The sequence below is a fragment of the Desmodus rotundus genome, chromosome 5 (assembly GCF_022682495.2).
Source record: "Desmodus rotundus isolate HL8 chromosome 5, HLdesRot8A.1, whole genome shotgun sequence".
NCBI classification, from domain to species: domain Eukaryota; kingdom Metazoa; phylum Chordata; class Mammalia; order Chiroptera; family Phyllostomidae; genus Desmodus; species Desmodus rotundus.
Genome location: NC_071391.1, coordinates 163956406 through 163969712, shown reverse-complemented (window position 1 = coordinate 163969712; position 13307 = coordinate 163956406). Strand labels below are relative to the sequence as shown.

At 58.3% G+C, this 13307-nt stretch overlaps 1 protein-coding gene across 10 annotated transcripts in view; it reads left to right on the top strand.

Moving 5' to 3' along the window:
• ASAP2 (ArfGAP with SH3 domain, ankyrin repeat and PH domain 2) overlaps positions 1–13307 on the top strand; it is a 125462-nt gene that overhangs the window by 97785 nt on the left and 14370 nt on the right. For all 10 annotated transcript variants that reach the window (XM_053923778.2, XM_053923774.2, XM_053923779.2 and 7 more), the window contains 6 exons: positions 4382–4476; positions 7645–7834; positions 8974–9059; positions 9948–10063; positions 11169–11236; positions 12519–12632. In XM_053923778.2, coding sequence (XP_053779753.1) covers positions 4382–4476; positions 7645–7834; positions 8974–9059; positions 9948–10063; positions 11169–11236; positions 12519–12632 — 669 coding nt within the window. The remainder of the gene's footprint in view (positions 1–4381; positions 4477–7644; positions 7835–8973; positions 9060–9947; positions 10064–11168; positions 11237–12518; positions 12633–13307) is intronic.

The following is a 13307-nucleotide window of genomic DNA, read 5'->3' as shown; positions in this document are numbered from 1 at the left end:
ACCGCCGTTACTGTTAACCTGGTGTGTGCCGCCTGCCGCGTGGGGCTGGGTGTGTGCAGGCGGAACCCGGGCACCGGACAGCAGAGTAGACTTGAGACTCTCACAGGACGTTTTCAAAGACACTCGAAGCCCTCGGTGAGCGCTGGTAGACGATGCCGCCGCACTGGCTTTCTTAAAGCCGTGGGCAGCGTTACGTGACTGACGGTGGAGTACTGATTGCTTGTTTCTGTCCCGGGCCCGTTGCGGAGCACTTTACCTGTATCGGCTCATTTGCCCTTTACAGCAACTCTGTGACCTTGGGACATTGTCCCCCCCTTTACAAAGGAAGGAGTGAGCCCAAGGTTATGCTAAAGTTAGCAGTGCCAGGTCTGGGGTGGGGCCCCTTAACCTGGTTCCAGGGCTCACACTCTTTAACGTGCGAGGAGCCTGGGACGCACACTGGCCTGTGCGGTGGGTTATCCTGTCCGGTGTCGCTGCTGTCCTTCCACCCCCGCCCCGTCCCCAGCCAGCGTTTGACAGCCAGCCCTCTTGGGGGAAGAAGCCTGGCCTTGCCGTGTGCCCAGTCCCGGATGTCCAGGCTGGGCCATTGCAGGCTGCCGGCATGCCTCGCTGCGTGCACCGCCGCAGGCAGGGCACCACGGCCCACCCTCTGGGCACGTACAGTGCTTGTGAGTAACTTCGAACATAGGTCATAGGGACACGTAGGGAAAATAACAAGGAAGTGATGATGTTACTTTTTAAAATATAATGTGTAAGTTATGGGTTTATGTGCTATAATTTTAATAATGGCTTTCATGAGCTGGTGGGAGCCTGACTGCCCTCCCCCCTGTGCCCATCTGACATCACATCCCGACCCCTTGCTCGCAGCCAGTAAGTTCCCGGTAGACGGAGAGGTGCGTCGGGTGTGAACACTCATCCGTAAACAGAAGCGCAAGCCTTTTTAAAGCACTCGGTTAGTTCACTTAGCTTAGACAGTTGGATGCCTGTACGAAGGATTCTCTGAAGCCTTCACGTGCACCTATGAGTGTGTGTGTGTGATGTAGGAATGGCACCAGCTGTTACACAGGTGGGGTCAGAGCGGACCTTGGTTCAGCAACCTTGGTACTTGGTTCTGGCCGGGAAAGATTTCGGAGCCAAGACTCAAACTATAAGAGAACGTTTATTTAGAAAGTCACGGAGATAGAAGAAATGGGCTCGGGAAACAAGTTACAGAGGTGGAAAAGGGCCTTTGGAGCTTCGGAGAGTGGCAGGTGATGGGAACCCGCCTGGGGGGCATCGAAGAGGGAAGATGCATCAGGGCCTTGTCCTCAGAGAGTCTAAGAGCAGGGGTTAGGGGAGGCCCTAGGGGAGCATGTCAATAGCAGACTCATGAGCTCTCCAGGTGAGTCCTTTCGGGGTTGAGGTCTCCACTGATTGGTGGGCGCCAGGGTGGGAGGGTCACCAGTCCTCACAGCTGGTCCTGATGTCTCCCATGACGTTGCTTGTCTGGCTTTGCTGCTTTTCTGGGTCTGGGGCTGGAACACAGCTGAGGCCCAGGTGTCGCCTCCAGGGAGGAACGGTCAGGGGAGGGTCCAAACCACACGACCTGCAATATGCTGGGGACAGAGGGGCCACCTGGGGAGTGAGGTGCTTGTTTCCCCAGTTTTGCCCATTGCTAGGCACCTGGAGCTTTCGACCCTGGTGACCTTCTGTTTTTGGCCTATTGTCCTTGCTCTGCTGAAGTCTGTCTGACCGCTGACCCCAGTGAAAACAACGGAACGTTAGCTATTGTGCGTGTCTCGCCCTCCGTGGCCATTGTAACAGGATCCTCCTGGAAGAATGCTCCGCGTGCCCTCGAGTGTGAGCACACAGATCCCCCTGCTCGTCTGCGTGTGTGAGCCTTTCCAGTGCATGGAGCAGCGGCGGCAGGGCCTTTGTTTGGTCCCCTGGGGCATGTTCTCAGTGTAGCAAGCGTCCCTTAGACCTCTGCATACCTTGCTAAAGGAAAGAGCAGGCTGGGCTGGGAGAGAACTCTCCGGTAGCCCCGAGGGTGCGGCCTGGAGCAGGGTCCTCCCTCTGCCTCTGGGTAGATCAGGGGACAGCCCACGCCCAGGGGCTCAGGGCGCTGTGCCGTGTCAGGGACAGCAGGTCCTCGCCAGGAGTTGTCACTTCCCGGCTGGCGCTGCATTCCTGAAAAAGCTGGTGCTCGCCCTATAAAGCGCCTCTCCTGTCCCCCTGTCCCCGCATGTGGCCGCAGCACATTCCTCCTGCGAAAAGCCTTTTGCTTAATCCCATACGTTGTCTTCTGGCCTTGGGTTTGCAGAGACTTTACCCGATGGTCACCGTTTCCCTTTTAATTCTTTGGTTTCGAAGCTTGATTCCTGTGTTAGTTGAATAGATCCCAGCAGTGGCCGTGAAGGTGCCTGGTTAGCGGTGGTCTGGTCTTCCCCATGCCTGCTTGTAGAGTCACTTCTCCTTCAGGGGAGAGAAACTGGGGTCACTGACGTACTCGTCCTGTCAGTTCAGGGAGGTCCTGCCTTTTTGCCACCTTCCCACGCACCTGCCTCCGTCCTTGGGTCACACAGCCAACCTGCTTTCAGAAAACCTCCTGTTCAGCGTCAGTGTTTAAAAAGACAAATTTCCTCCTTCACACTGGAGGCCATGATTTCAGCATTGATTTTTCAGGCCCCACGTAAAATAGTATCATCGGTACAGGATACTAGTATCCTCCCATCAAGGTCACGTCATAAACGAAGTGGACGAAGGAAATTTTTACATTACAACATGGAATTGGAGTCAGTAATACAAAAACCTTTTCCAACAAGCTGAAGAGTGACCCTCAGGCGCCCATCTTGCTGGCTGTGTCGTCACCTCCTGCCTCCCTCCCCATGGGGCTCCTGGCTCAGTGGGCCCCGCACAGGCAGCTGGGCAGGGTCTCCAGCAGGTGTGATTCTGGGTCCCCGTGTTCAGGGTGCTTCCACAAGGCGAGGGACTTGGTGCCGGGCCAGGAAAGTGGTTGTCAGGACCCCGTAACCACTCTGCGGATGGGCACTTCTCCCCGCGACCTCGTGCGCTGAGTGCAGACGTCTCCTGCAGCCGTATCGCAGCCTGTGCGACTGAGCCCCTCTGGGCCAGATAGTGGGTCACGTCCAGTGCCCGGCGCACTGCAGGGTCCGCCGCGCCTTCGTGCACTGACCCTTGACCGGGCTTGCCAGCTCTGAGTGAGGTGACACTTGGACCCCGGCTCTCCCACCCCAGGCCTCACCTGGCCCTGTGTCTGCCCCGAGCCCTTGGGGTCCTAGGTATGGCTCCCGGGGGTGGGGGTAAGCGTGATGGAGCTCTCACGCAGCCATCCCACTTCTGTGACTCCTGCCCGCATGGCCTGCTGGGCCCCCCATTTTCCAGCCGTGACCCTCAGCCTCCATCTGCAAATGCTTTGCTTTGGTTGATGGTTCTGGGGGTTTCTCCACGGCCGAAACACTCGCTGGAACTTGGCCGCACTGTGAAGCAGCACATCCCTCCGCACGGGCGAGTGTGACGCCCTGGAGTGAGGCTCCCTGGACCTGCTGTCCTGGCAGCCCTGCCAAGTCCACACAGAAGGTGAGAGCCTTCTGAGTCCCGGGGATGCTCACGCCCCTCCCCCATCTGCTCTCACAGCTGAGGGTGCATTGGGGCCCCTCATCACAGGCCGCTATGGCTCGTTCTGTCCCTCACCTGAACGTGGCTGCTTGGCTCAGGGACGGTGTCCACGTTACATGGAAAGATGGACGTTAAGTCACACCTGCCCCCAGTGCGGGGGGGTTCAGCATGAATTAAAATATGTCCACTTGTAACCAATCAGAAGGCTGATTGGCAACTGAGGGCCTTCCACGTGGAACAAACGTGTTACGTTTTAATGCTTCGGCCTCCTGAGTGCTTTCGCATACATTGTCCCATGTTATCATCATTACAACCTGGCGAGGCAGGTATCCTCCTCATGACAAATCGAAGCTTGGGCTGACTGGCATGCCTGCGGTCCCGGCGCCCGTCAGGAGAACCAGGATATGAGCCCGAATCCTGGCTCTCGGGCCTGGATGACCCGCTTCAGTGCAAGCACTGGTTTTGGGGGGCATGGGTAAGGACGGACACCCGCCTGGGGCCCAGTTCCCGTGCGTCCTGTCTGCACCGGCGCTCTCTCTGGGGCCTTCTAACAGCACGCTCGTCTGGAACAGGCACACTGCCTCCCATCTCGAGTTTTCCGGGGACCTTTGGGGTTTGCGTTTTGTCCATCTTCATTAAAGGCAAACCACTGTGTTGCTCTATTTCTTAGTGGCCACTAAATAAATCATCAGATGGATGTGTGGTGTGCAGCCGGGGGTGTATTAATAATTGAGCACCCTGAAATAGACTTCTGTTGTTGCAGCTTGCCAAGAATATTGGGAACGCGGGCTTTAATGAGATTATGGAGGGCTGCCTTCCCGCCGAGGACTCGGTCAAACCCACCCCGGGCAGCGACATGTAAGTATGGGCCTGGCCTTTCTCGCCTCTGCACACACTCTGCCCGTCTTGACCCGGGGTGCTGAGACGCAGGAGAATAACAAGGCTGGCACATCGATGGCTTCTTTAGGGGCTAAATCGGCCTGACTTGTTGTTATTGTTGTTGTTGTAAGTCACCTTAGCCTTTAGGGGTGTCCCACTAGAAATCTGGCCCGGCTGTTTTAGGAAGAGCCCGCAGCAAAGCCCTTTGGGCTGGTGCTCTGTGCGTGTGAAGGAGGTGTGGTGCGTATCGCCCTCTGCTGGCGGTGTGTGGGTTCACGCCTGCCTGCCTGCCTTCTTTCCTTCTTTCTTTCCTCCAGGATTGTGGTCGCTCCGGGCTTGGGTCTCCCCGCACCATCTGAGCCCCCAAGAGGGTCGGGTCTCCCAGAAACATGATCGGGTCTCGTTCTCTTTCCCAGTGTCCTTGCAAACTTGGAGTATTGTTGTTTCCTTCAAAGAAAAATACTCTTTTTGTTTCGCTGTGGATACAAAACCTGATGGAGTTTTTGAGCTTTATCAGGCAGCAGCTGGCCCGCTGAGGCAGGGATTACAACAGGAGGCCCTCCTGCCGGTCTTATCTTACCACACAGAGTTCGGGTCACCCAGGTCACGCTGGGCTTTGGAGGGCGGTCGGGGGTCCCCCTAGTCGGCGCAGTGCCTGGCCTGCCCGCTTCCGACTTCCACCCTGGTGGGTAGGGTGGCCCGTCCTCCCGCCTGTGAGAGTCTGCAGTGTGGGGCAGAGAGGGGCAGAGGACGGGGAGAGGGGGAGAGGGGTCCGCAGGGCACAGAGACGGCACGTGTGTCTGAGCGGTACATCCAGACCTGAGTGTCCCGGAGGAGGAGGGGACGTGAGAACTCCGTGAGGAGAGAAAGTATGGAGGGTCGTCTGTAGAGGCAGCACCCCCTTTGGAATGAGCCTGAGGTAGAATCGATGGCACGCATGCCCCTGAAGGACGCTGGGCAGTGGACAGTGGCTTTAGGAGCGATGTGCAAACAGGGGCTAGTGTAAGGGCCCTTCGTAAAAGCAGGGGATTTCGGGGTTTTGTAACCACGTGGCGGGGGCGTGTCTTTGGGAAACACAGTCTCGGCATCTGTTCTTTCGTGTTCGGGTGACATGGCCCCATGTGGCTGGGGGCTGAGGCCACAGAAGGGGCACAGGCACCATGTCCAGTGCACGCCCTCCCGGGGGTGGGGTGTCAGCAGTGCCCTTCCCTTGAGACATAATAATGGGTGGTTTTAGACACCTGGCATGAGGCCCGCAAAGCCGTCATTCTCTCTGAGGGGGTTCTGGGTGTCAAAGCTGTGTCCCGGCCTTGACTCGGAGAGGTGGGTGGAGCAGAGAAATCCCAGCTCCAACCAGATTGGGGGACCTGGGCAGGTTTTGTTAACTTCTCAGAGCCCATTTCCCTCGACGTGAGCAGGTAGCCAGCACCCCACAGTCCCTTGGGCGTCGGCGAGGTGATGCAGGGGCGCATGTCTTACTTCACTGGGGGTGGGCCACAAGGGCCACACACTGGTCCCATGCTCCCCCAAAAAACAGGCCCCTCGTGGGTCAGGTTTCCACTGGAGAGGGGCCCAGAGGTGCCCTGGCTGACCCTGGGGTTGCCGGAGGCCCCGTTTACTCATGGCTGCGTCCTGATCTCGGGGGGATGCGGTCACCTACCGTCTGATGGGCACCTGCTCTCACACTGAAGGTCCAGGGTGACGACATTATTCTGGAGTGTGGGTCAGTTTTGAGCAAAGTAGGTGATTAATAATTTCCTCCAAGTGCCGAAGGTACTTTCTAAAGGCTGAGATTTTGCTTATTCTGGGGCTAGACGGTTCTGAACCATGAATACTGTTTGCTGGGGACCTGCGTGATGTATGAGTTCTCTCGGCGCTGATTCCCCCCTCCCCCAGCGCTGGCACGATTAAAAAGGAGATGTACTCCTTCCCGCCCTTTTTCTCCCGAAGGAGGCTGGGTGGCCGAGGTAACGGCAAACTGCCACCTACTTTCACGCTCCCTCTGCCTCCGTGGTCACCGGGCCCTCTGGGTTCCCGTGGCCTTCGGCTCTGTTCCGGCACATTCCGCCCCTCTTCATGCCGCACCCAGGTACTCAGAAGTTTTTCTGATGAGTTGCATCTCACTCACTTTTGTATTTCCCGCCACAATATGCTGATCGTGGTGGGAAGTACATCTTTAATGAAGCCACAAGTCAAAGATAAAGCCCCAGCCTGTGGCTGCTTAGATGAGCTAGTGTTTTACGGCCAGGTGAAAGGCATGTACCGATCCTGGCTTTGTCTCCCACGACTCACCATCCATGAGGACCAGGTGCATTCGGGGTGTGGACAGAGATACAAGCAGGTGGGAGGGGGCAGCCGGATGTGAGTCTGTCCGCAGAGGCCACAACTGTTGCTGTCTGTAACTCAGGATCCTTGTGTCCCTGCTCTCCAAAAGGACAAGAAGCCCTCCTCCTGAACGGCACACGAACTGTATTGTTATGTTAGCTTCACTGCTTTTCTCCAAAAGCCTAAGCCTTTCGGGAAAACCCCAGAGGGGCTGGTCCCACAGCGGACAAGGTCACAAAGCCGTGGCCAGGTGGGTGGCGGGAAGGCCACCCGAGAGTACCTCTAACAGAGGGCAGGCCAGGTGTCTGGAGGGGACCCAGGGACGACTGTTGCAGGAGGTGTGGGTCACCGAGGAGAGAAGGCGCAGGCCGCGTGCCTGGCAGAGGCACATGGGTCGGCAAAGGCAGGCGGCACGCGGGAGCTGGTTGAGGGGAGCAGTTCAGTGGGGTTGGAGCCCAACCATAGGAGGACGGGCGGAGACGAGGCCAGTGCGGCAGGTGGGCTGCGAGCGGGCGGCCCCACCCCATGCATGGGTCGTCCGTCCACCAGCACAAGGCCACAGGACCCCTGCACTGGGCCCTGCCCTGCGGCCTCTTGTGCAGGAAGCTAGAAGTTTTCGATGCTTCTTGAACGTGCTCAAGGTGTCGCCGTGAAGACAGGTGCTGCAGGGGTCACCTGGAGGCTGCGTCCCTGGTTGAGCCTCCTATGAGGAGGGCGGGGACCGGGGTTTTATAAAAAACGGTCACAGTCGGGAGTGGAGTGGATGCTGACACGTGAGCCGAGGCCCCTGATTGCTCACGAGTCCCTCACGTCGGCCCTCAGGAACGCCAGGAAGGACTACATCACTGCCAAGTACATCGAGAGGAAGTACGCACGGAAAAGGCACGCAGACGGTGCAGCCAAGCTTCACAGCCTGGGCGAGGCCGTCAAGACAAGGGATATTTTCGGGCTCCTCCAAGCGTACGCCGACGGTGTGGATCTTACGGAAAAAATCCCGCTGGCCAACGGACACGTAAGAGTGGGGCTGGCTGCTGTGAGCAAAGGAAAGGAAGGAGGGGGAGTGTGGCAAGGCCATGGAATGGAAATGCCGGCAAAATAGTGGGATTCTGTGCAGGAGGCCGGCATGGGGTTCTGGGGCAGCACCAGCATCTCTCGGGCCAGGCCGTGGCTGCAGATCCCGGGCCTCGTCGGGCAGGGGAGGTCTGATGGCCTGGTGCACTCCTGCCCCAGTCCTGAGCCCTCCCCACCCCCCTGCAGGGAACCCGAGGGAGAGGGACATCCCCCAGTTTCCTGGGAACCTTCCTGAGAGGGCAGGGTCTCACTGTTAGGGCCTGTGGTGTCCCGGGTCAGCATGGGTCCTAGCTCCTTCCACAGGAGCCTGTGGACACACACGCCCGTCCCGTGAAACCTCCTGACCCCCAGAATAAAGGTGCACGGGGCTGGGGTCGGCCCCGAGCGCCTGAGTGTAGAGCCTTGTGTTCACGTCCGGGGCTGAGAGAAAAGTCAGGCCACGATGGGGCGGGACGGAGCTTACTCGGCTCTGAGCTCTGCCCCTGCCAGGGCAGGTTGTGGGCGTCACCTGCAGCTCTCGCACCCAGCTGGTCTCACACAGCACTCGCTTGGTCTCTTCCCCCCGACTCACCAGAACTGCCTTTCAGAAAAGGTAGCGGTGGCCATGTGCCCCTACCCAGTAGGACCTGCAGACAGTCCCGGTAGTGGCATGGATGGCCTTACCTATAAGTACAGGGTGAAAACTTCAACCTGTTTTTAAAACACATATTCATATGTGCTCAGGGGGCAGGTGGGTATAGAGGCTGGCGTATGGGAGGCCTGGGAACCTTCCTGGAGTCTTGGAACTGAGACCCCTGCTTATGGGCTCTCATGATGCTCGTAAGGGACAGAGAGAGAGGACGGGAGGACTGTGAAGCGAAACCCTGAGTCCCTCGTTGTCGATCCTGTGGAGCCAGGAGGGGTAGGGCCAGTCTGCGAAGTGCAGGTTCCCACGGGCAGAGCCCACCATGGGGGTCGGGGAGCACTGTGCAGCCCAGGGATGGGTATTTGGAAGGAAAGAGGGAGAGGCTTTGGGAGAGAGGGTTGGACGCAGATGGAACATTCCCTCGGGATTCTGGAACGCTCCGGTTTGCCCTGCAGGAGCCGGATGAGACCGCCCTGCACCTTGCTGTCCGCTCCGTGGACCGGACTTCTCTGCACATTGTGGACTTTCTGGTTCAGAACAGGTGGGTGCTCTGGAGTTAGAGAAGGTTTGACTCTGCTCCCTGGGGTTGCTGAGGGAGGAGTCGGGTTGTGTGGCTGAGTGCGGGACTTTCCCCGGGCCTGAGCATGGGTTGTGGCCAGGACGGACTTTCCCATGCCATCCTACAGAAGCCTGGAGCATGGGGAAGAGCGCCCTCCGCAGCCTCTGTGGGGTGCCGCTCTGAGGTCTGGGGCTCAGGGAGATGCCAAGCCCTGAAGGCAGACTGACTGTGGCCTCCACCAGCGCTTGAGTAGCTTGTCTCATGTCTGAGGCAGCCGAGTGCCCTTCCGGGTGGACCTGTTCTTGTTTTACGTTGGAAGAACCTTTGAAATCCCCTAACAATCCCCCCGGGGCCCATTTTCAGGGCCTGTCCAAGGCAAGCGGGCTCAGAGGGGCCTGGGGACTTCGGTCTTTGAAAAAATGGCTCTTGCCTTTTCCAGCAAAAGTGTCCATAATAAGGTGGAAGAAGCTCGTCCGTCCTTTTGTGGGACAGAATGGGCGAGTTAGGTGGGCTTCTTGTGGCCTCTGGGCGCTGATGGGGACATGGGAGGACGAGGTGGGAGGATCGTGGTGGTCTGGGGCTGTCCGGGAAGGCGGTGCCCCCTGGGCCCCTGCTCAGGTGCCACACGGGTGCCTGGCTCTCTTTGGCCTTGTCTGCCATCGTCATCAGGTCCCCAGGGGCCTCCATCCAGGGCACCCCGTCCACAGGAGCAGGGGTGCCGCTGGCCCTGCAGGACGGTTGACAGTCGTCCTCCCAGCCATGCTGATGGCTCACCTCTCTCCTGCTCAGGCCTCAGTCCCTGGCCCGGGCAGCCTGGTCCTCCAGTTGTGACTCACTGTTCTCTCTCTCCCTTCCCCTGTTCCCGGCCAGTGGGAACCTGGACAAACAGACAGGAAAGGGCAGCACAGCCCTGCATTACTGCTGTCTGACCGACAACGCCGAGTGCCTGAAGCTCCTCCTGCGGGGGAAGGCCTCCATCGAGATAGGTGAGTGGCCGGCCGCCTGCGGCTGTCTCCCGCTGCGTGCCTGCCGAGACACAGGGAGCAGGCCCTCCGGGCAGACACTGGGCTGCCGTCAGAGCTGGGGACAGAGGAGGAGCCTCTCCCGGCACGTTCTGCAGGGCTACCCAGGGCTGGGTGTTCATCAGCACCTTCATCCGTAAGCGGTCCATCATTTGCAGGCATCAGATGGGTGATAAGGGACAGAGGATGGGTCCTGCCACTGTCCCTGAGGGCAACTGGGACAAGGTTTGGGGCATCTCGCCCTCCTGATCATACCCTACACCTAGGACCAGACCTGTCCCCGCCATGGGTCCCTGCCCTCCCGCCAGGCGCAGGTAGCCCAGCAGCAGCGGCTGTGCTGGGTCATTAGGAAATGCCTGTGAGGCCTATGGAAAAGGGGCAGGGAGGCCAGACAGGACGCACACGCCTGCCCAAGAACCAGGCCTCTTGTTTTTTTAAAGGTTTTATTTATTTTTAGGGAAGGGAAGGAGAAAGAGAGGGAGAGAAACATCAATGTGTGGTTGCCTCCCGTATGCCCCCTACTGGGGGCCTGGCCTGCAACCCAGGCATGTGCCCTGACTGGGTATCAAACCAGTGACCCTTTAGTTGTCAGGCCCGTGCTCAATCCACTGAGCCACAGCAGCCAGGGCAGGTCTCTTGAAAAAATTAATAAACCAACCTTGTTGACTGAGGCTTATTTAGAAGAAAGGACACAATTTTAACTTCATAGACAGCTTCCAAGAAGGGGTAACATTTATCACGGCCCAGTGCCTGCTGCACCGTCCGCCGAGCCCCGGGTCGGACACTCACGGTGAGCTGCGGTGCTCCACGTGGGCCTCGGGTGCCGACTTGCGGTGGTCGGCTCTTTAGCGGCTTCCCTGACATGATGGGCGCAGACCTTGTCTTGTAGAATCTCCCCGGCCCTTACACGGCTGCTGTTCTCTGCGATTACAAGGCAAAGTCAGCCCCGACCGTAGCGAACTCACTGGGGATTTCACTGGTCGTGTTCCGTTTACTTTAGTGCCACCTCTCGGTGCCTTTGATTGTCTCGATGTCAAACCTTCGCGTGTTTCTGTCACCCTCCTTTCAGCGAATGAGTCAGGAGAGACGCCGCTGGACATTGCCAAGCGCCTCCGGCACGAGCACTGTGAGGAGCTGGTGAGTCTGGTGGGCACAGGGCAGGGCCCCTTCCAGGGACAGGCGTTCTCTGGGTCCTGACCCGACGGGACGGCCTGGAGAAGTCGTGGGGGGGCCTCAGAGAGGATGCAGCCGCCCCTCCTAGTGATGCTTGGAGCCCGAGTTTGTGTCTGCTGGCTTCACGTGTTGCTAGCAGCCCCAGCGTTGTCTGGGGCGCATGGGGCAGAGTCCCGCTTCGCCTGTCCTTGAGAATATCCAGCTGTGAGCGGGTCCCTTCGCAGTGACACGCCCAAGCGGGCTTCCTTCTTCTGCCCCCCACCCCACATCATTTGGGTTGAGATGCACCATCTTTTCTGGCCCTGCTCTGGAGGAAGCAGCCGTGCGGCCCATGGACAGAGCCCACCGGGGGGGTCAGGCAGGCTCCAGTTTGCAGTGAGGTTCCGCTGCTATGGTTGGGGAGGTCCCCCACGTTTCTCTGCTCTGGGAAGTGGAGTCAGGTGTGCCAGTCTGCAAGGCTGTGAGGAGTTCTGTGGCACCCTGTAAAAGCAGGCGCGAGAGCGGGTAAATGGAACTGTCCTTGGTCAGTGCAGTTGAAGTGAGTGTGGGATAACGAGCAGGTGCCATTCCAAGCACTTAGTGGCCATTGACTCCTTTAATCTTGATTACTACTTTGTGGGAGGCTTTGTACCCTTATCTCCAGTTTATGGAGGAGATATGGAGGAGGAAGTGGCACAGAGAGGTTAAGTAACTTGCCCAAGGTCACACAGGCTACTCTGTGGCAATGGAGAGAATTAAGCCCTGATGGTCCTGAGACGCCCAGACTTCTCTCCTGTGCATCTGGAACAGAACTACCCGTCCACAGTCCCTGAGAGAGCTGAGGAAATTGCCCTACATCATTTTCTGTAGGGCTTAATTCAGATCGGTTGAGAAAACCTGGGGTAAAGCAGCTGTGAACACACTGAGTTTGCTCCCACGCACGGTGGTCAGTACGTCCAGGCTGACCTCCATTCTGTAGCTCTCCCGTACCCGCCTGCCAGTGTGCGGTTTATAGAGCCCTTAGTGGGAGCTACGAGGTTTGAGCTTCCTGGTGATCTGTGAGTTAGGGAGGGGGGCTTAACCTGAGACCCAGAGAGTCACAGAAGCCGCCCTGTAACAGAAGGCCAGCTCCCTGCCCCCCTCTCGCACCCCCAGAGCTTTCCCTCCTTGTGGACGGCTGGGTGGATGGATGCCCGCTTCCCAGGCTGAGTGCCTCCCTGGGCTGAGAGTCTGAGCTGCATCGCCCCCAATCCTTTGTTCTCCGCAGCTGACCCAAGCCTTATCCGGAAGGTTCAATTCCCACGTTCACGTCGAGTACGAATGGCGACTGCTCCACGAAGACCTGGACGAGAGCGATGACGACATGGACGAGAAGCTGCAGGTCTGTGCCAGGTCGTGAACTGTTGACTTCTGTGAAAGCTCGATTCGGAGTGGCTCCTAGCCGGAAATCGGGGCAGAAAGCTCTTCGTAGAAAGGAAAATAGAGTTTACTTCTTGTTTGCAGCGATCTCAGCAGGCTCTGGCCTTGCAGGTCCTGCAGACCTTAATTTAAAGGAGCAGTACACGTTAGTGACACCCCTTCTGATAGGCAGCTGCTCCCCTTTTGATATGAAGGGAAGAGGAGGCGGACTTTTGATCCTGTGGGTTTCGGGGGAGTCACACGCTGTGGGTGACGTGGGAAAGAGCCAGGTTTCCCCGGCCAGTGCTCGGGTTCACCTCGTTGAGCTTAGAAACTGTGCCTGAAATCCTCAAATGACTCTTAGCGCTCACTGGCTTCAAGCCTTTCCTTTGTCAGATGAGAGAGAGGTCAGTGTGCAGAGACCAGCTTAAGGCCAGACTGAGAGCGCTTGCCTCCTAGTCCCTTCTCACGATGCTCCCCGCAGGCACTCCCGGGGCCACCCGGAGGGGGCCACCTGCACGCAAGTGTCAGTGAAAGTCCGACACACACAGACTGACCGGCGGGGAAGGCCACGGAAAGTTTCCTGGTGTTACAGCGGGACATGGATGCCTGATCAGGGCATGTGTGAGACCTGGTAGACAGTCCCTGTGGGTGGAGC